Source organism: Ylistrum balloti, unplaced genomic scaffold (genome assembly GCF_031769215.1).
Source record: "Ylistrum balloti isolate Yb309-2 unplaced genomic scaffold, AGI_CSIRO_Ybal_v1 Utg369916, whole genome shotgun sequence".
Lineage (NCBI taxonomy): Eukaryota > Metazoa > Mollusca > Bivalvia > Pectinida > Pectinidae > Ylistrum > Ylistrum balloti.
Window position 1 is genome coordinate 771,597 of NW_026782036.1, and position 24,341 is coordinate 795,937.

At 33.9% G+C, this 24,341-nt stretch overlaps 1 protein-coding gene across 1 annotated transcript; it reads right to left on the bottom strand.

Moving 5' to 3' along the window:
* Positions 1-2,698: 2,698 nt before the first annotated feature.
* Positions 2,699-23,032, bottom strand: LOC132546798 (neuronal acetylcholine receptor subunit alpha-10-like). Its single transcript, XM_060210515.1, has 5 exons — positions 22,877-23,032; positions 20,801-20,845; positions 18,062-18,171; positions 15,503-16,038; positions 2,699-3,405 (listed from the first exon to the last, which is right to left on the bottom strand). The coding sequence occupies exons 1-5, from the start codon at positions 23,030-23,032 to the stop codon at positions 2,768-2,770; spliced, it is 1,485 nt and encodes a 494-aa protein (XP_060066498.1). The 3' UTR covers positions 2,699-2,767.
* Between the last annotated feature and the right edge of the window lie 1,309 nt (positions 23,033-24,341).

The following is a 24,341-nucleotide window of genomic DNA, read 5'->3' on the forward strand; positions in this document are numbered from 1 at the left end:
GCATCAGTTTGGTATGTTGTCCTGGCAGAAGTGCACAAACATCATGCATCAATCACAATGCATTTCCCAGAATACTTTCCGTATCATCAAAGAGAAGTTGATAGCTCCCTGAGGGTGCGAGAAATAGTTGCCAAACTGAAATTAGTTTTAAATTAGTTATTTCTTCTTCTTACTGAGAAAAATCACAGCGTTGGTATTTCATTTTGGAATGCTCTAGAGACGCAGATTTTAAACTATTAAAATTATTCTCCCGCGTCTATAAATGTAGAAAATATCATAGATCAAATGTCAGCATACATTGTAGCAAATAATGGGTATTTAACTGCAAAATACAAATAAAAAACCTGTCTTCTTCAAAATGGAAAAGCCAGAAATTTGATATTTCATTTGGAGCATGATTTAAGAAGAGTTGATTTTAAGTTGTTAAAATCAGGATCTTTCTGCCAAACTCCAGCTTAAAGGTAGAGGGGCATACCTATATATTATAGACTCGTGCTACCTTGTATTAATGATTTTGTTGTCAATTGTAATGAGTTATCTGAAACCAGGTGAGCAAAACAACCCTAATAGGTATCTTGTTATAGTTGCTTAAGTTATACAGAAACATACATTTAGATAAGGATTTTTATCTTTACTGGACCACAAAATTACGGTGTCAGACACACAAAATGGCTGATGTGAGTACATTTTCAAAGAAAACATTTTTATAATTTTTTAATGATATTTGATTTTTTCAATGTGCTTTTGCACCATTGTGTCATACGTTTTATGGAGAACAAGCAGAATTAGTAATGCTGTGAAGTACTTAGAAATACTTCCGTTATAGCGGAACAACTCTAACGGAATTCAAAGAATATCCTCAATAATTGATAAATACTCATTATTCATTTGTTTTAATTTCGAAAGAAATACAGAAAAAAGTATGATTACTTAAGATTTTTAAGAATTACTGTAAATAATTTATTATAGCGAATACTTATGCCGTGTTTATATCCTAACACTTTTGTGTTTATGTGTGTTATACCTGGAATATGTAACTTTAAAAACATGTAAATGTGTTCATAAACTTCAATGAACACTGTACTTATTTGTATATACATATTACGCATTATTTTAGTAATACATTCTGTATAAACTGTGTTATTCAAGTATTTTTGCTATATTACAGTCACAGGCAAGATGGTAATAATTAGTAATTAAATAATTAACAGCGACTGTTTTGAAATAAGGCGAACCATATAAAGATTTATAGTTAAAACATGTAAGCAAAATATACCGGTTGTTATGGAATTGGAACAAGGATATTAGGAGATACAAGTAAGTTGTTACCTTACTACTTCTGTGGCAAAAGTAATTACTGCTGGAAACAAAAATAACTATATATTGAATGATATCAAGACTTGTATCATGTACGTTAAATTATGTTTTGTAAAATAGTATTTATATGGCTAAGAAATTTACCTTTCTCACGGATATATGGTGAACTGTGTCAGACTTTGGATGACTAATATAGTACACTGTCGTTATTGTCTAAGATATTATTAATTAATTAATTATTATTAATAAATCCTTTTTTATTTGATATTACAATACAATATTTATTTATTTTTGAAAATCCTCATCAGTTCTATAACATATCATTTACTCTAAAAACAGGTAAAAGAATGATATTATATACAAAATTAAGACATTTGTTCTGAAGACATGTACTGTATATATTCGTTTGTTTGCAGGATATGATTGTAGAATTCTTGGACTTTCTCTTGGCTGATGTGAGTTTAGAATTTCTTTTGTTTTGATTTGAAAGAAGATTGATTGTATGTATCCGTGTTGACTATTTAGTTTACATAAAATGTTGTTTTAAATCCGATTCTGTTGAAGCAGTAAGACATCATGGTACAATGTTAATAACCTGACTTAAGCATTTTTGCTGCAATCTATCATAATTAAAAGGGGCCAAAAAAATCTAAAATATCTTCAATAATGTTCATGTTCTGAAACTCAAAATTACTGTTATCAAATATACATCGTTCGTGATATGAGAGGTAAAACGTCTCGTTGAACAACTATGTATTTACAAGAAGAGCTATTTTCTCGAATAGTGACACATGGACATGACGTTCTTTTGATATGACGCAATATTTATATTTCTGAAATATGTTGAATTATGTGTAATAATCACTTCATACACGTGTACTTGGCGTTGTTCTTAAATGATCCGATTAATGAAAATTACGAAAGTTTGTAAATTATAGGGCTCAATGATTAAATAATTACGCTTCAAGGATTGCTGACGAAAGTAAGAAGGACGAAACAGCTATATGATACAGTTTAATTAATTTTGGCCGCACTGTGTCTAATTCTACATTTGTATGGAAATGTGCTTTCCACTTGTGTGTCTTATGTGCATTTTTGTGGTAATGAAATATATGCTGCTCATCATGATAGCTTTGAAAAAGAAAGGAACAATTCTAAATATATTAATATCACCCATTCTCGCTAAAGAAAATCACGTTTTTCAAAACATCTTTTAAAAGATAATACAACAGGAACGTGTTAACTATATGAAGTTTTTTTACATAGTTAGCAGTAAACATTCACAATTATTGATATTGTCTATATACAATATAACATATACAATTCCTGGACAGCAACCAAAGAGTTTGCTATTGTCATCATCACAAGATTTTACCAAGGACACAATCATCAAAGCAAAAACGAAACAAACAGGACTTTTGAAACCGTTTTGGCATAAACAGAGTCTCGCTTATTTTGAGGCAGGAGTGATGACAAGGATAATCAATGTTGAAGAAAAAGTTCCCAGGAAAAATATCCAGAACAAAACTCTGTCCACAACTTGAGCAACCCTTCGCCAATCTTGCACCACCTCATAGTCTCTATCTTCTTTCTCATGCTTTTCGAGAATTCGTTTTAAAGCTTGTATAATTTCGTCGTGCGATTTATTATTAGAATGACCCCGTGTTAAGGGTGGGCGATGGTGACGCCTTATTGAGTCGCTGGAACCCGCATTAAAGCGACCGTCACCATTAAAGCGTCCGTCACTATGACGGTGATCGTGTATGGTGGTACCCTCTCGTTCAGTAACAACAGTATCCGCCATTCCGTTCTCCATCTGGATTTCATTTTGAAGTTCCTGGGCAATGTTGTCCAGAGTCACCTTTAAGGACATGGTTCGTATGAATTTTGACTCTCTTGGTGTAAGATAAGTGTTACATTTTTTATCGTCGTTAATGCAAAATATGGATTGCATTCTTCCCAAACAAAGGCTTCGAATCCATGGTGGAACTTCCACTCTGTTAGGGCCCCTGTGGTGTAGATTCAGCACAAATACAGTCATCATGACAGACAGGGACGTTAAGGTCATCACAATGGTCAGATATATACCTGAAAAGACAAAGATATTGTTAGGAAGAATATCATTATATACTGAAAAGTGAAGTTTTAGATCGAGATTAAGTTGCTCATTCATTGGAATTCTCGTCTGTCTGTAATATAGCCCAGCAACTAAAGGGATCGACTACTTCCCTCACTAAACCGCTTCATGTTCATATAAAACACCAAAATGTCCATGACTCAAAAACTTCCTTATATTCGCGCATATAAACACATCTCGTTTATAACTATATTAACTAAGGCAGGATCATTGCCCGCATGAGTTAGTTATCTTGTTCTAGCTTTACACAAACCTGCATTCCACGATAATACATACTAACAAGCTCATTAAAACTGTCTACAGCATGGACTCCAAACCAACCATTGTCAAATCGTAATTAGTATAGGATGTCTCACGCACGGATTTCGTGGACAGAATGGCGCTAGAGATGACATTCGCTACACATTCAATGTCTGCTTTATTCGACATTCCTTCTTAAACTCTACATAACGTGAAACTAATTAGAACAAGTCTTCCGTATGCTGTTTCCAACGTCTAAGCCATACATCTCTACACAATACACTCAGTTACGTTATGGACTATTTCTGTGTATATTTATGTGGGTTGCGTATATGTAGCTGATTGGCCTTGTTATACCCGTATATCATAGCCCATATAAATTTACTGTACAATATATATATATGGCTAAACGACAAAGTTTAGAATTACAGAGGAACCGTGCACATAGTAAAGTGAGAATATCATCATTTCAATAGTGTGTCGCTAATATCTTACGTTTATGAGATGCTTGTTAAATTTAGCACCAGGATAATCAGGCGTAAATATTGTTATCATTCAATTGGGATTGACGAATGCATAAAATTTACGAAATTATAGCAATATCGTTTTAATTTAGATTGTTCTTGATTTATCGTTGTACGCAGAGGTACTATTACGACAAATATAAAGCTTGGTTTTAGAGTTTGAATTCTTTGTGATTGCTTAAGTATAAATATCACTATTTGTAGCTAGTTCGTTTTCAGCATTTCAACTTATTTTATTCCATACCCCTATCATGTCAGCAAGGATCTTCTTTGTATAACGAACGCTACCATGTGTATTGATTAATTCTGAAACGTCATTATTATCTGAGAAATGATGAGTTCAATATTGCGCAGATATCAATCAATAACTTACATACTGTAACTTCAAATGGCAAATAATTATATTCAAACGTATTCCGTTTTGTTAAATGCTGGAGTGTTCCTTGGTGTTTGTTAATTAGCTTAACAAATCACTTACGCCATCTATATGGCACAATCGTTATCATTATTATTCATTGTGCGTGGAGAAATTCTCTTCATCAGCATTGCACCAGAACATCCATATAAATGACCGTATTGTATTTGAAATCGATTTCAAGCAACAAAACGTTATATAAGGAGTCACAGTTAGTGTTCACGACTTATAGACAGATAGAACTTGAAAAAAAGAAAGACATAAGTGTGGCTAAGGTAATTAGTTATAACAAGCAATAGCCGGGATCGAGGAGACAGAAAAAAGAGGGGGTATTTACAAATGTATATATGAAGTGAAATAAGATGGAAATCGGTAGGCGAAATATCCCTGCATGAAAATGACCGTAATACATGCACGTAAGGGAAGTTAAGGAAAATTTCCCCTTTATCGCAACTCTACGTGAATAATTAGGTTTCGTTTGTTGAGCTTTACCTGGTATAAAGATAAATTAAATAAATACGTCACGTTTAATTTCTGATATATATCATATACGGTGTCAGGTGTCAACCGGCATATTCCAAAAGTTTTACAGTACCTTACAGAAACAAATGGTGGTCTTGACCTGGCGTTTTGTAACTATGATAGCGATTGTCAAATCAGATTCACGTTTGAAATACACTGAGTGCTCAACTTATTAAGAGGGCTTCAGATAATTTCTCTTGTATGTCAGTAACGAAATTAATAGTTTTCTTGGGCCATAGATTATTAAGAGACCTTGTAATCCCTAGTAATTTCCTTTAAAGGTTTTTCATAACGTTTTGTAATTCAAATTACTTCTTCGTATCGATCGAATTCATAATGATTAAGACAAACAAAAATGACACCCCAAGTGTCAAGTTTAACCATGAGGATCAGATGTATACATGTGTAGATTTCTAAAGTTTAAGCAAAATACTTTAAAGATATTTTACCAAAAGAATCTTTCGGACAAAGAAAACACACTGTTTATTGACAATACCCGATACACAAGGGCATAGCAAACGACAGAACATTCATCATTTTAGTTATGTTTTTCAATACTTTTCAATTTTAATGTGAATGATTTTGCCTATAAATACTAAAATGGTATTCAATATATGCCAAATTTTAAAACTCTTATAAGACCATCAGCTTTGGGAAACTGTTAAAATCACACCATTATATTGTCGCATTAAGATAAGACGTCCTTTTCATTGACACTATATAATATATTCAGTCTCGGTAAAAAAATGATAACATGACCGACATCTCTAACTTTTAGAATAAAAAACCATAAAAAGTCTTTTCCTCAAATAGAAATTATTGTATTTCGTAAAACGATAGACCTTCAAAATGTGTTTGTCTTTAGAATGGTCTTCTGGAATTTTTTTCTCACTTTTCATCATTTAATCGATAATTAAAAATGAATAAAGCTAAGAAATGTGTATGAATAGAAATGAGTCGACAAGAAATACCGCTGTGTTACTATTCTATATCAGCTTTGTTGATCATTTTATGTTCGGGCACGACTTAGAGAAATGAAATAAACTTTGCAATTTGTAGACGCAATGAGTGACAATCCCCACGAGAGTATCAGCGTAAATTAGCCGGTGATGGAAGTGTTTCCGCAAGGCTCTCTCGGAGGGCAAAACAAATTTGAACAGGTTGAATGAAACAGAAGACGAGGAAGAACTTGAATGGAACTAGCTTTAGTTAATGGATATGACAAATTAACCTACTCACCAAAACACAGCACTATCATGTTTGGTCGCAGCTTTTTATATCGTGATTTTCTTTCATTTATATATATATAATGTATGATATTTTCATAATGAAATTGTTCTATGTGAGTTTTAATAAGGAAAATAGGTTTCTATTGGTCCTTTTACACTGACCGATTCCATAAATCACAAATACAACTCATGTCGAGGGACTTTAGAATAAGATATCCATGTCAATAACATCATATATCAAATATATATGTCATTTGAACACTATACTCTTCCAAATTCAAAGGTGTCGATAATATCTGATCATATGTATGTTCGGATCACCAAAAGTATCCTTTGTGAATCTTGTTGGTATGACCACAAGGAATAACCCCGTCTTAATTCGCCTCTCATACTGTTCCGATGATGTCAAATACTACTGAGGGCTTTACTTTGCAGTTTCTGTATCAATATGGCCTACACATTTAGCTTTGCGATGTCTGTTAGTCTTACTAAAGGGTATTGCTTTTTTTTATATCATTTTTTTTTGAACTAATGATTTATAATATCTATATATTTACAGATTAAACAGAAAAGTTTGATAAAGAAATGTGACCCTTGTTGAAATCCTACTTCGAATTATGTTGGAAAACGGAATTTCCATTGGCATCAATTAATTGGGCGTAGGGCTTAGGTGATACATTTAAACCTACATGTTTGTCTAGATGATCATGACGTGACATCAAATTTATTAGCCACTTATTTGTCATTTAAAAACCTAGATAAAAATTGTTAATCATTGTATTCAAAATTATATCATTAACATAGTGACTATATTTTACATCGTGTAATAAAAGCATCGAAGTGGCCATACGAGACATCTGACAATAGTATAACACAGACATCAAATATGTTATCGCCGGACGAATAAGTATTTACATCTAACAATAGTATAACAAAGACATCAAATATGTCATAGCCGGACGAATAAGTATTTACATCAGACAATGGTATAACACAGACATATGATCTGTTATCGCTGGACGAATAAGTATTTACATCTGACAATGGTATAACAAAGACATCAAATATGTTATCGCCGGACGAATAAGTATTTACATCTGACAATGGTATAACACAGACATATGATCTGTTATCGCCGGACGAATAAGTATTTACATCTGACAATGGTATAACACAGACATCAAATATGTTATCGCTATGTAAGCGTTAGGCAATGTGAAAATCACTGACATCTGTAAGCGTTCGGACGATGTGATAATCGCTGACATCTGTAAGCGTTCGGACGATGTGATAATCACTGACATCTGTAAGCGTTCGGACGATGTGATAATCACTGACATCTGTAAGCGTTCGGACGATGTGATAATCATTGAGATATGTAAGCGTTCGGACGATGTGATAATCACTGACATCTGTAAGCGTTCGGACGATGTGATAATATCACTGACATCTGTAAGCGTTCGGACGATGTGATAATCATTAAGATCTGAAAGCGTTCGGACGATGTGATAATCACTGACATCTGTAAGCGTTCGGACGATGGGATAATCACTGACATCTTTAAGCGTTCGGACGATGTGATAATCACTGACATCTTTAAGCGTTCGGACGACGTGATAATCATTGAAATATGTAAGCGTTCGGACGACGTGATAATCACTGCCATCTGTAAGCGTTTCTTATCAGAAATTACAGTGAAACGTTCAATTGACAAGCGTGCCCCTTGTACAACTACGTGCGACAACGATTGCACTAAATTGTTTTACTAATCGATACTGTCAACACCTATGGATTCATTGAATATACACATATACATTGAGCATGGACTCCCATATAACCATGACAACAGTGTGAGTGACAAAATATTCCAATAACAACTATTACTGTAATGTCTTACACATAACAGTATACATTGAATATATCATTTTGGAACGAATTATTAATATAATTTAAACATATATGGATTTTGTACGGGCATATCTGTCCTATAGACACAAAAGAGAGTTATAATATGTAATAAAACGGAGTTCCTTGAGTTATCAGTTTGCTGATTGTCTTTAATTCCGTTAAGTCTGAAATTACATTAGTCATAAGGGAGTATAGCTGAGCCATTTCTATAAAGATTCAAATAATTTAAGTGTCCATCAATATGACTTTAATGATACAAGCCTTTCTCCGCTGATCCCTTGCCGTGTATTAAACCCATTTTGATTACGGAAACGGGCAGGAATGGTTTTCGATTTTTAGATTGTAATTACACACTAGCAATTCGTCTTTTAGAACACAAGAGGCTATATATTAGACAAATGGAATTTATATATTTCCCCAGAAGCAGGTGTCATCTACAACACGTGTGTAATTTCCGCTAGTTGAATGGAGTTTGACATATCTTATAGCGTTTTGTATGTAGTTTTTCATTATCTAAATGATTTTATCTAACACCTTGTCATTTGTTTCTGGTAAAAGCCATGGGATACAGAGATGTAGAGTAGTAGTCATTCTTTTAGGATTAGTGAGATAATGATTGCTAGTGAAGCTGGTCAGATGATCAGCAGTAAGCCTTATCCCTGAGGCTCCAGCAAGGTCTTCTTTTAGCCTATCTACTTTTCACTTTATACCAAGCTATAATGTAGACAGATGAGAGTGTCTATTTATGTTGTGGAATGTACTGTGGGCTGTGTTCTGTGAGCATGCTACGAAAGGTCTCGCTAGAGGTAGTGTTAAACGGCTGCATGTACCAAATATTATTCCAGGGAATCATTTTTCCACTGAGTAGGAATTCTAGGATGTCTATAAGGCTCCTTCTGAATGTACAGACGCTACACCGTTACACCAGTAACCTATATATCAGCAGTGATCTGATATGGTAGGCCTAAAATCCAGTGAAGTTTTAAGAAATATTTTATGTACAAATAAAGTATTGAAAGACTAAACAAGTCCATTCTATTTCTTGAAGTCACGAAGTCAGATTTGTGTTGAGCTGCTTTATTTCGTTTTCCATTTTAGATTTATTTTAAAACAAATATATATGAAATCAGATATACTTTTGATGCACACTTAATCTCCAGTACAATTTAGTAGATAACTATTTTTGTACATATACCTCTGGATGAGGATTTTGGGAAGGAGTGTCATATCAAAAAGGTGTCATAACAAAGATAAATGATGCGTAGAGCACAAGAAACTAGCATACCGCCATAATTTACAAAATTGTTACTTCTTTGGTCTGATGTTGTAACCGTAGATCTAAGAGGCACAAACATCGTGCATAGGTTTACATTGATGTTATATGTGTTTCAGGTGTAGATGTTTAATCAGGTTACTGTTATTCCAACCGTTGCCATAACAACAAATCTGGCAAATATTGCGCATCCATCCATACTGTTTACGTGTAAAATTAAGCCTAGACGGGCGACCTCATACTTTTGATTTCTCCGACCATCAGGCCTACTATCGCTTGTGTATTTTGCTATGCTAAAGTTTTGTAGTGTTTATTTTACGTTAATTGAATCGTTTTCTAAAACAGCGACATAGAAAGACTTGCTAAAATGACTAGGCATGTTTAATTACTTAACTGTTATTGATTTCGACAGTCCGAAAACCAACAAGCAGCATTGGATACGGGTAAGCGAAACAACAAGAAAAGTCAGCAGATCGATGGTGATATAAGAATGGCGGCTATGTCGCGGCACCTCTTTAGAAGAGTTTACTTTATTTACTGATCATATGAATAATTTTTTGTCAGCTTTTCAACTTGACAATTTAACTGAAAACAATATTCCTGTTTGCATCGGGAACCTATCTGATCGACTGACGCGTACAAGTAGTTGACATTGCTGTACTTTCTCCTAGTTTTCCTTGTGTCTCATATGTTTCAATCTGTAAGTCTTTAGTGTCACTTAAAGGGTCCTAGAGGGACCCAATAACAGTATGACACAGTTTATATTCATCATCTGGCTCTACTTTACCTAATTCTAGTTTGCATTGAAAACCGCTATTCTCTTTTTTGGGCCTTAATCTGAGGCAATATTTCATGCATTTTCCAATTTCTGGGCTACAGAATTTTTTGTTTTGTAATTGTTTCCATAGATTGAAACAAAAGACAATACTCACAGGTGTTGTACATCTCAATTAAAATTTCAATTTTGTATCATGATTATCAGTGTAGGAGACAATTACAATGTAATACAACATAATTATTGTTACAACAGTTACATTATTGTTGGATTAGTTAGTAGAATATAAATCTTAATGTTTCTGATGACAGTCGATAGTATTGCTGTAAAAGACTTCAAGTATTCTCTCGCTTTTCCAGGAATTTAATGCATTCAGTGAATGTTATCATGCGAGTATCCTCTCTACGTATTGGAATATTTACTATTACATAACATTACCCAAGAGCCTGTTATTTTTTTTAAACTGGTGATATGCTACCTTTGATTCAAAATACCATAAATGAATACATGTGTACGAAAATAATGCATCTTATTTAATCATGGGGCTTTTACTCATTCCATTAAGATTAAGAAATTTCTTTAAATCCATTTAGATTTTCCTCAGTCGTGTCTTAGGCTTCAAAACATTTTGGCCTTTAGCAATACTGACGAGTAAGAAGGACGAAACAACTGTATGACGCAGTGAAATTGTACCCTGGTTCTACTGTATCCAATTTTAGATTTGTATTGAAAGGCGTTTCCTTCGTAAAATCTTCAACAAAATGTATAGGGCTGTGTGAATTGAAATATAACCGAGGCTTTTTGCGCGTGTTGAATATCAAACAGAATTGTATTCCTGAATGTACAAACAAAAGTGTTAGCAAAGCAGAGAAATGTATATCTATGGAAGGCAGGAGGGGAAGTATTGAACTTCATACAAGACAAACATTTCTGGTGTAAATTGTAAATTCTCCCCATTGTCATCTTTACAGTTTGAGATTATGTAATTAAAGGTTCAAAGATATGGATCAAAACATCTCCACTCCTTTTCATTGTCTTAATGTACATGTATTTAATGATAAATGATTGGGAAACACATGATATCTCCGTGACTTAATACACATAAAATGTAACACACCATCATCGGATTTCTTTTCATCTCCAAAATAGTTTTGTACAATTCGAGATAATATTCTTAAATTATGTCCGCTGAATACGGGATTGTGTGTTTTTGTGTACATGCAAAAATCGTTTGAATGTTTGAAAAGCAGAAAACACATTCAGACGAAGCATTTGGGCTACCTATAGCTTAACAAATATATTTACTCACCTGTGACTCTACATGATAGTAGCATGTTTCTAAAAGCATCTGTACGGTGCTGCTTCAATCATTACTTGGCTCTTCTGTATCAGATTATGATTTTTTATGAAAAGGTGTTATTAAATTGTTTGTCTTCTGTACCATCTTCGATTGCGGGTTTAGTCATCGAGTTTTGCTATAGCTGCACACCACGTTTCAATTCATTCATATAGTGGCGTGGTTCAGCCCTGTACTTGACGTTCTTTTGAAATGATCAGATATGAAAATTACGAAATTTATGGCGTAGGGGAACTTGTATACCTCTCCATCTAGATATTGACATTTCGTTTTATCACTATTTTCCTCGCCTCCTAGGTTTCAAAATTTAGACCCTTATCACCACTGATGAGTCTTCGAAGGACGAAATAGTTATACACCTACCAATGCAGTTGAATTCATGATTTGGCTCCACTGTAACTACTTCTTATTGTATTGAAAGGTGCTATTAATTTGTGTATCTTTTATACAATCTTATCAAGTGTAGAAATACATATTTACAAAGTGATGTACACAACAAAGAAGAAATAAGGTTAAATATTAACAAAAGGAATATTTACACAGAAACAAACAAAAGGTGCCGGTATAATAAAACAAAAATAAACAGTAAATCACGTGATCAAATAATATTCTTAAATGAGAATCAAGTATACAGAACTTTGTGCTATAATATAAGGGCGTGAACGTGAACAGGTGGTTCATGACATCGTTTACATAATGGTGTAAATATTGAGTTATTCCCTAGATATTGGATTTTACATATAATTTAATATTTGCATTCCTAATACCACAAACATTCACCACCCTCTTTATAACGCCAATGATTGATTAGAACAAAGGGCGGGGTAGCATCTGTAATTCACTGTATAAACAAAACGTATGGTCTTAAATATTCTTCATGTAAAACATGTTTTTCTCAGCTTCTCTGCATGTATGAGATAAAGTTAGATGAGGAATTATATCTCTAAAATATGACACGGAAAAGTTGCTTAGTAACATTACTTTAATGATAAACTGTATGAATGGGCTCTTTTTTCTAACTATGTTAATCAGAACTGTTCCTTTGGGAAAATAACATAACACTCAACACGAAGACCTTTATCAAATTAAGTGTTTCTATTGTTTACAGCTAAAAACTTTGTATCCTTACACTAACAGGGCCTTGGATATTCTACAGAATCTACGTTTTATTTACCCTGGCATAACAAAGGACCAGCACTTCATTTTGATCAGATATAAGACGCCACAGCGTGAAGCCTATTGATAAGGATAATACATTATTGAAACGCGTGTTGCTAGCTAGCAAAAACTTGCGCTACACATCTCGGATTACGGTTCCAGTCAGGTTGAAGGGTATAGAAATGACGCAATGAAAATCACGTGACGAACAAGAATAGTGTGAAAGATCTGTTAAGTAAAGTATATTAAAATCATAAAAAATATTGTAAATAGCATTGATGATAGTTAATACGTTTTCTAATCTAAAGTAACATGACACATTTTACGTTCTTTTTTTATAAGAATTATGACGCAGATGGGTGATCGTATGTACGTTCTTTACAGTTAATCATGGTCTTTTTTTAATTAGCGTGGGATGGTCACTCCTCGAATCACAATGCCACTGGGTATGCTGTCTACCGCCTGGCTACTGACAACTGGATTAATGTCTTTTGGAAAATTGACGTAGGTTAGCCATGCTGATGGACACTTCCGACATGTTGTGAATGATAGGTTCGGAGAGATATCTTATTTGGATAGTCTTGGGAAAATGATTTAATGAAAAGAAATTGTGGAACGTTAAATATGAAAATGTGACTTATCATTGTTTAACATTTACATGTACCAAATGCTACACTTTTTGTATTTTAGATATAACATACGAGAAGTTCTGGTATGTTAACGAATTTCATCTTTAAAATCAGGAGGAAAAATGTATTTTTGTATGACACATATAAACAAAAGCATGGAGCAATTTACATTGTCAACGTAATATAATCTATATATTAGTTTTTAAGTGATTTTGTTTTATATCTAATTCCGTAATTATTAGTTTCCTCTCTTTATTGATGTCCCTAATAACAATGCTATTCTTAAAACATTTTATCCCCCTTCATACGTCATGTACGACCACGTGCCTGAACAGCACGAAACTAGCTTAATTTGTACCATTTCTACCCTATAATATGACGAAATACATGTGTTCACGGGTTGTGCTCGTGTTCCTTCAATGCTTGCCATTATTCAACAACGGGAGAGTGGCTTTAAAAGCTCTCTATAATTACTAACATTTTAATGTAACTACAGTACTTCTCAGGTTTAAAGGAAATGGCTTTTTGGTTGTCAGATTTTTTTATTGATGCTTATCATTTTTGGAAGCCATTACCACTCCTATTTCCATTGCAGTTTTAAAAGGACCCTTTCCTTGTCCATACATTGCCGCTGTAAGCAATTTGCACTAGAATGATTTTAAACGTATCTAGTAGGTGTAACACTTGTTTTCTTTTACTCGGATTCTGCAAAATCTAGAAGATTCTCCATACATATAAGATCTGTGTTGTGACCTCGGTTCCCTGCAACAATCTTGAGGCACTGTAATATTGTAAAAAATGTCATCTCCTCGAAAACTAAGATTTCATTTATCCTGTTGTTAAATAACACGTATCTTACCATAAAACGTAGTTGTTCTAGGCCTGTAGGCCTACTCAATGCATAGTGCAGTTACCGTCCTTTCCGTTAGGTCATGTGACGGTTAAATGGAACCGCATTTACACCGCTCAGAATTGTTTACAGGCAAAACAACGAAATTATGTAAATACATATCAATACACAATTGCTGTAGTTTGATCTTTCTTAGAAAAGTCTTTTTCAACTTAACCTAATCCTTGCGATGTGAACCTAGATATTCCAGATGGATCCGATAAAATCTGAGAAAGATCCATCCTGTCCAATCATAGCTTAAAGATAAACTTTCGCAATCGAATATGGCCACCTGTCGACCGTTTGTTTTTCAGATCTATTCTAATTATCGAACATGGACAATTAAAAACCATAAGTACGCTACATACATACAAACAAACATAAAAGTATATTTGATTAACTAGGGACTGAGAGAACTCTTCATAAGAAATTTGAGGACGATTAATCCAGGACTTCTCAAGAAAAATATGAATAACATGAGTTGTTAAACGGTAGAATGATGACAGACGGAAAACAACAGAAGATCTTCCACGTTCTTATACCGATTTGAACATAAAGGTTTAAAGAGGAGACTGTGTATCTGAATTGTTCAGCAGTAGTTTTAAACAACGATCATCGTAATAACAAGTATAGTATGCTATGATAGTATTTTGCGATATACACGATGTATTTAAATTGGCAATTATCTTTTACGTTGAGATATTTCCTCTTTTGCAATTAAATGTATATTAACGACAGATTATTGTTATTTAAACACGCGTAATCGCCTTTACATCGAGCAGAACATTAATGATAAGACTATATTGATATAATTACTCTTGCTTTAATTACCATTATCACGTAACGATGTTCATTATAGTAACCTTAAGTTCATATTGTCTGCACGTGACGTGCACAGATAAAAGCTTCAACACTTGAACTAGTAAAGCGAGGTTATTTTACGATATCACTTATGAATCATAAGAGAGGTCTTTAGTGTTAAATTTTGAGGTTTGTGGAGAACGTGTCAGAAGATGTGACGATATTTTCAAGGAAATTTTTTATCAGATCATTATCATACGATTGTCGCTTGGCTTGGGAAACCTCTCTTATAATCAATAATTGGGCCCGTCGTTATAACAATACTCACTTATGAGCGGTACGAATTCTGATGTTTCCGGCAGATTTTCCGCAACCGCCAGCATGAATACTGAAAAGGCCAGAAGTACTGTGATTCCCAAAGCAATCTTCTCCCCCGAGTCTGGTGGCAGGCAAAACACGAGTAGTGTTAACGCTGACATCATTATACACGGAAACACAACATTGTACATGTAGTATAACGTTCGACGCCGGATATGGACATAAAACGTCACATCCGGAAACGGTTCAGGGCAACATGGATAAATAACAACGTTTCTCACAACTTTAACCTGAAGTAACTCCCATTCACCGTTAACTACATAGTTAGAGAGGTCCACCTCTTCAGATCTGTTCGTTATATCTACCTGATATCCATCATATGTCCAAGATCCGAATTTTAATCTACAACTTTGATCATCAAATGGAAAATAAGTCACGTCCACCTTGCAGGAACTTTGTAATTTCGTTGGTACTGGCCAAAACACGTCACCATTATTTTTTACCATGGCGTTTGCTGGCATAACTCCATCAGTATATTCAGCCGCACTACAAAAAAAGCAAAATAATTACCAGAAGCAATATCATTTAGTTGTAATGGTGATTCTTCGAAACTATCCTTGAACCGTTTTGTCAAGAAATTAAAGGTAGACATTATGATTATTCAAAATGAATTAAGTGGAATTGCACTAAGACACCAATTATACTAAATAATCTAAAGGTAACCGAGTACACTATGCATCTCTTGATGTTCTCATACTTTTATAAATAAATGTATACCGCGCAAATGAATACGCATTCCAAACTGGAACAGTATCTTTATTTCATTGATGTATACTGCAACAACTGAGGACAGACAAAATCTCAAGCAGCTAAGCGCATATTGTTGTAACTAGGTGTTCTATAGATTGAAAATCGAATGACTAAAACTTAGAAGCTAAATGCAATTACAAGCTGCATATGAAGCAACCATAGTTTATATTTCAATACATGTTAATTCTTACACATAAAGATTGTATTGTGTTTCCATTGCAATTACAGTGGTATGAACGCAATGGAATACAGACGTATTACGCTTTGCATTTGGAATTAAATATGCGCTCTAGAACTCTTTCATTGACTAGGGATTATGTATAACAATATTAAAACAATCTATAATATTTTACAACACGCTATTGTACCATTCTCAGAGCCAAGGGGTGAGTGATTATATGGTCTCATTTTCTCTTGGCCACTTGTGTGTAATCAAACACAGATTTCTAATCTATGGATGCATCAGATCACGTATGTCTGAACATGAGTAATACATTCCCCATCGGCTACCGTCGGTAGCTAACACTTGATTACACAGGTTGCAGAAGCGGAAAACTTATTGAATATCAAAGTATTTTGGAAAAATGAGAGCTAGCTATTTAGAGAGCACTACAGCACAGTTTGTCGAGTGCATGTTGATGCGTTTGTAAATATATACACACCTTGTGTTCACTGTTGTACTCACAAGCTTCCTCAGTAAATGCAGATATTTTAATAGTAATATTACTGAATTTTGAGATATTTCAAAATTCAGCAAAGGGGTTTTCACTTGTTTCGAAAATATCTTTCCTGTTATGTTATGAATAAATCTTTGCCTTAAACTTCCATGGTTTTCATTTTCACATTGGATACATTGGGACTAAATAGAATAACTTTATACATTGCATCTGATAATTTACAATTATAATAGTAAGCATAGTGCCATCTTAACTATTTATAACATATATTTCTTTCGGAATAGCATAATTTTGTTTCAATTTCCTAGGATAAGATTTGTCACTAAACATTGTGACTTGGCTCTCAAAAGCATTGCAGCCTTTAAAAAAGTTGATATGATAGTGTAGAAAATGTATGACCTTAAAAATATAGTATATCTTATGACACTTCATGACAAAAGCATGTCGACTCCTATAAATTTGCCTTATCTGCCGTCCATGCAAGCTGACTTTCCGACTGATTCTTGTCCCAGAGTGATATCATTAACACTAAAGATATTAGTATTCAGTATTTATCTCTGGACTCATTCGTTATCGGACTGATGTGTATATCTGTTTATGATAGCAAGAAGAGGGCTTTTACAGGTAATGCTGTTGCCCATTTCCTTTTGTCAGTAAAATCATGACAATAAAATATTCTGGAATAAAATTAACTCATATGAATATGTGTCTTGATCGATGCATTCAGCCTTATGGGGATCTGTTACTTCAATTTCATGATAGGATGATCGCTTATATTTGCTCTTTACACAATAAATGCCAGAAAACCGCTATATATCTTTAGTAAAAAGTCGCTTCTTATAACAATAAATCAATATAGTCATGTGTGCGATATCTTGAAATGTCTCATTTGTCAGAGCGATGGGAAATTGGACGTTAAATCATTTCACAGATTCCATCTCATCAACCATACACCACAATAAGAGATTTCTATTAAATTCCAAAAAAGGATTTGCTTATACCCGTATCGTACATCTACACTGTTCATCGTTAATCAGAGTTCAAGATTTGTTCAGACTTTATAAGTAACTTGTGTTACCCACTTGTTATAAAGGACGATATCAGGAAGCCAGAGTTTGTCACATGGTATTCTTATCGTGGTAATGTTGTTGAATTCTTTGGGGTCCCACATGAGGAACTCATCGTGCCAGCCCTGTAAAATAAAGTTAGACACCATATCTATGTATCATATATCTATGAATAAACACAGGAGTAAAAAGGAAACAGTAGAAACACTGTAAGGAATTTCGAGCAAATGCTTAAGTTAGTTCCATCGTGTAGCCAAACATAGCTGACCGAAATTGATTTTTTTTAACTTTGACATCAGCCCCGTCTCTTTAGATGACATAGAAAAATGTCTTGCGAACTAACCGCGACACCTGTGGAAAAGGTGGTGTCGACTGTTTGAAAAGTGTTGGCAACCTCAAAGTTAAGTGTTTTTAACATTATAATATTCTGGAATAGCAGTACACCATGCACTTGTCACACACCATGTCCTAGGACATAACCTTGATTTAGTTAGTGACCTGTGAACGAATGTATTTAACCTCAATAAGTCTGATCGTACATCATGATCCTGTAATAAATTTTGTTTAAAACATCAGACATATGTATTTGTGTGTTATTTCATTGTACATTTATTGAGTAAAAACACTGATTCAATTGACGTAATATTGATGTACATGCAGTGATTTAGAATCCTTCGTAATCCGCTCAGTTTATGTCATAAGGAAAAGGTGCCTGTCAGGAATGTTTCCGTGCATGTTTCTATTACACAGTTCCTTTCCATGTATGCAAGGCCGACACATCTTCATCTGCTTGATGTCTGGCACCGACATATGACAGATGATATCTTTCGTCTGGTCAAACTCTCGGGAGATTTGTAAATTGACTGACAATGTTATAAATCTTTGTAAATTTCGTCCGTGGAGAATAAGCGATACGTCGCCAATTTTTTCTTCGGTGGAATCAACTCATATTTGTGAAATTCACTTGAGAATTATACGTATTGGTCATAACCCTATCCTGTAGGTTTTCTCATGGGAAACAGACGTCAATTCGAGTTAGAACAGTAGTCAAACATGTGTTATGATTTACACTGAAATGGCGTAACATTTTCCACATACATGTTAATACAATTTACACGATCGCTAATATTACATGGCAATGTACTTGAATATTTACTGAAATATTTTTTTCAAACGCAGTATGGTATGATATCGTGCTTTAGCATAATCAAGTTAACACTAACAATAAAAATAACGGTCACAAGGGTAAGACATCAAAGACATGAAGCCTACAGATCATGTCAAAGTCATGCAATATTTTATATAAAACATAATTTTGACAGCCAACAGAATATTTGCATAACTAATTTTGAACAGGAAATGCATAAAAAGTTACTGTTTATTACTGATATTCATTTGTAATTGAACTTTTAAAGAACAAATCTAAATGACAACCACATAGATATCGACAAAGAATTTTCTCCTGGAAAGTAACCCTATATACTTGTTATAATATCGGCATATAAACCTCATCAACAGTAGATTCTATTATATCCAATAGGCTGTTGATGGGGGGATTTTGGAATATGATCGTGAACTGGCATTAATTATTCATGGGTGTACAAACCATTAAATAAATTTCTTTGATGACAGAGGGAGATAAAATTTCAATTAATCTTTGCTTAATAAATTACGTTGACCCTCGTGGGATGTGAGAAAAAGGTCTGATGCAGTAATGTTTACCTATAATGCAGAATTCTGTTTACTAGTAAATCTGAATGCCTGAAATGACAGATCGTTGCAGTAAAACTGGTATGAGAAATGTCTAGGATCATTAGAGTACAGGTCGAACTGGACTTTGTCATAAATTCTACACACTACATTTTATATGTAATACTGTTCAAAACGACAGGAAAGATACCCAAACATAGAGATATTGTTACGTTCATAACAACAGTAAAAATTAAATGAACTACTTTAAACATACTTCATTTGGCGTAATTATATTTTAGCGTATTATCACTTTATTGAAAATTAGCACAAGGGTGATTTCCAGCAGCTTAAATTGTGCTTGATTTACGCCCAGAGTTATCGGTAAAATTAGCATAATGTCTCCGCAATATGGACTGTTATTCTTTTACATGTCTGTCACGCTAGTGGGAATACACATGAGTGTGATACTATTGTACAGACGTCTCAGTCGTACCAGTTAATCTAGGCGTATTGTATAATGACAACCATCGTCCATGATATTGGTGTTTGACATTTCGGGTCAAATTGTGATACATTGATTAAAATTATATTGTAACAATTCTTAAGTTTTGTAACATAATCTTGAGTTACACGTCATTGTCATATGTGATAAGACTTTAAAATACACTATATTACTTAGTATTTTAAAGATCATTACATTTTTCGACGGACTTTGCATTTTTCTTTTCATTGCTAGGTTATGCGACCGTGTGGGCGTAAGAAAACATTGTACAAGCTTAATAGTCGAAGGTGTTAATTCGGGGGAAATGTATTATGACATAATAATGACGTAATAATCAATACTGACAGCAACGTTGAATATTTGAGTATTTCAGATTTATATTAGGAAACATTCAGCCTTTTAATTTCCGTTTAACATGTAAGCAATAATATGATATGACAAGAGTTGTTTTAAACGAGAATCTAAAAATACAAGACCACTCATATCACATAGACGTTCTAAAACGTTCGTACCCGGGAGTACAATGATGTCCTGAGACTTAACCACAATATCAAACCTACCTGATCCAGCCAGGCATTTGTCACGAGAACTTGATTTTTCTCATCCTGTAAAGAAATTTAAGCATAGTACAATATTTTAAAAGAATAAATTATGCCTAAGTAGATTCCATTTATATTCCAAACAGCCATTGTGTTAGAGTGACAATATATTTGAATGCTCAAAGATATTCCTATATATTGTTATGTTTTGTTGTCATTTTGGTAAATGTACATAAATGTGCATTATTGAGTGTTTTTTGTCAGAAAGGTTTAAGTACGAACGTTGTTTAAAGATATCAGATTTTCTGGAAACGTAGCATCTGCTTCTCCTAAACCGAACTTGAAAAATGACCTGTTTCTGTATCATACATGGACAAGTACGTTTATGTCTATCCAACAAGGACAACACCCCAAAACTGTGAATTAAAATGGCCACGCATCATGTGGTTTCTATCATATTATGAACGATTGATTGAAAAAAAAAATCATAAAAAGTAGATACGATAAGGCAAACTTAGAAATCTCTACTAGCCCAACATGTTGCGTTACCAAATATTGTAACGACTCTCATGTTGTTCCTCCCCTGAGTGTTTTTCCCAGAAGAAGGTTACAAAACGATGATGATACACTCCTGTTTTGGCATCGCTGTTATTTAGTATGATACACTGGTAGCTATTGTCCAGGTTACCGACATATGTAAAGATAGGTTTGGTATTTTACATATAACATATCATATCTGAAATGGAGACATATGTTGTCAATACAGCAGCTAGGTTTTTCTGATAATAGACCAGTCTGTCTTTAGATATTGAACGTGATGCTTGCTTGTCGCCCAGAAGTGTGATCGATAAGTCTCGAGTGATTCAACTAACCTAAGACGTATAGACTTGTCATCAACTCAGCGACAAATGTGTATTTTATTATCTATTGGACGAATATGGAGATAACCGGACAGTTATATTTCCATTGTAACAATATCCTATGATGACACTCCCTTATTCAAAGTATGTAACTATTTGATCCATGCTAGCTCATCTGCTATATTAGGCTGTGCAGTTACAGTGTGATATTACAGAATCGAATCAGGCAGAAATAAGAAAAAAATATACATGAAATGTTTCTTAACATGACTATTCTCTAGAAGATATTAAAATTATTATAAGCATAACTAAGCCTAAAGGCAATGAGTCGAAAGGAAATCTTCATATCGTTGGATACCTATAAAATGAGAGTTGTTCAGACAATTACATAAATTAATATGCAAATCTAAGGACAGCTGGATTCAAATGTGTTAATACGATTATAGTGACTGCCTATGTATGATTCATGAAAACATCAAGTGCAAACAAATACCAACCCATCTCCCATCACAACGAAATTAAAATAATTATCAAATAAAAAATAAAATGCTTGAGAATTTTTCATTGAAAGTTTTTTATCATCGTAACGACCTAATATTAGATAAGTGTCATTGATAACCGGATATGTCCCAGCTGTAGACATATACGGATAGTGATGTCCATTTGTAATTACAAGTTCTAACGAGTCTGTCCAGACCAACTGATGTGTTTATAGGTCGGAAGCCAAACGCCGACCTAGTACACGTTGACAGCGGTAGGGGAGCTGATGTATCGTAATTAGGTCTTAACAGCACGTACTCCGACCCGGGCAGGCATATGTCTACAGATAATACCAGTGTCTCCTTACCCTTTCTACCTTATTTCTTAAATTGATACTGTTTTTTACAGACCAGGAATCTAAAATCTTAGGATTTTCTTTAAAGGTCAGGTTCAACATGCCAGACATTCTCCATCTTTTAGTAAGAGCAAAATATAGCTTGTCATACGAATGTTTATTGAAAATAAGTACTTTTACTTGACGTATTTGCGTAACTAGTGAATTATAAACTTTTTCAATGGCAAAAACAGGAGATTACACAAATAAAAGAAAAATGAAGCGCTGATAGGTCCATTCCGTTATGAGTAATTATCGTACTAATTAATTAGTTTTGAAGGTATATATATATATTATATATCTATGAGTTAAACAATGTACGAAACGATTTGAAATCGAGCAGTAGAAGAGCAAACTCCTTACCATATCAAAAATCTGAGTCATTGTGAGACCCATTCCTACAACAACTGGGTTGCTGGCGTTTCGGACAGGCCGGACAGACTTCTCATATCCCATGAGCAGATAATACATTAACCGTTGTTCGTCTGGTACTGATTGATTTCGAATTTCTTGTGGCATTTTATGTCTATCATCCGATGAATGAACTACGTAGGTAACGTTGTAGAAAGCACTCTCGGGAATTCCCTGAAGTTCCGGTAGTACGTCATATCCTGTCAACAGTAAAAATAAACATTTTAGGACTTTCTATCAAGCTTATTATTTTTCAATGTGAATTTCAACATCGGTAAAGTACATAATAAGCATTGCTATCGTGTCGTTCATAAAAATGATTTGAATAAAATAATAAAGTTGTATTCAATATAATTGTGGTGCCTTCACTGAGTCCGCATGTTGCTTGATCGCAAAAGAAGTTTGAACCAACAGGGGAGACTTTTAAACAGGTGAAATATCACATGGATTAATAAATCATATAATTTGCTCTTAAACTTCTTATGTTTTATTGTCCATGATGTTGCTCTCGCGTTTTGATAACGGAATAATCGAAGACTATTCATAAGATTTAAATCTGTAGCTATATATACTGTATAACTTTTATATTCCATGACTTTGCATTGTTGCACAATATATTGTGGAATGCATTTATAGACAATCAATTTCATAACAACTACAGACAGCATGCCCCTTTCGACAAATAACTTAAATTGATATATATATATATATATCAATTTAAGTTATTTATATATATATATGATAATAACAATAAAAAAATAACGGCATTGTCATTGTATCAACAACGTGGTGCTATTCTTACTTTATTGGTAAATATATGTTATCTAGCTGTAATAAAAGTTGTGCCAGACATGTACACAAGGGAACACAGGAAGATAGTGTCACCACTATTGTCGGTTATGCCTATTAAACATTGTATAGTCTAGATTTTATGGAAACGTCAATTACAGCATTTATAGACTGATATTTAGGTCTGATCCATGTTGTATCCTTCAGAGTTAAACGGATGCGGCTGCTACCAAAATAAAAGTGCTATGTTGGTTACCGATAAGATACATTGTATAACAACAGCCAACCTGCCATGCCGACAATTACATTTTTGTGCTGTAACGTGCAAAGGTAATTTAGAAGGAAAATTGACATCTCATTGCAAAATAGCGAGTGCATTTCCTGCGTGGAAATTGACTGTGATGATGTCGTGAAATTCATTACACGTTCAGCATGTCCTACGTAAAAGCTTTAAGTGTTTATTCTTTATTATAGTTATTAGATAGCGATGCACTTTCTCCATGTCGAACTTAATGATGTGTAACAATACCACATCATCGCTGTTGATTGATATCGTCTGCCGATAATTTTGAAAGAAAATATGTATTCATATTACTAAACGTTCTAAAATTAGCCCTGCACGAAATAT

Excerpts from the sequence above, each read along its gene's own strand:
- LOC132546798 (XM_060210515.1), bottom strand. The coding sequence starts at position 23,032 with ATGCCACAAGAAATTCGAAATCAATCAGTACCAGACGAACAACGGTTA. Across the intron at positions 20,846-22,876 it reads TGACTCAGATTTTTGATATG|GATGAGAAAAATCAAGTTCT; the intron begins GTAAGGAGTTTG and ends ATTTCTTTACAG. Across the intron at positions 16,039-18,061 it reads GATATCGTCCTTTATAACAA|TGCGGCTGAATATACTGATG; the intron begins GTGGGTAACACA and ends CTTTTTTTGTAG.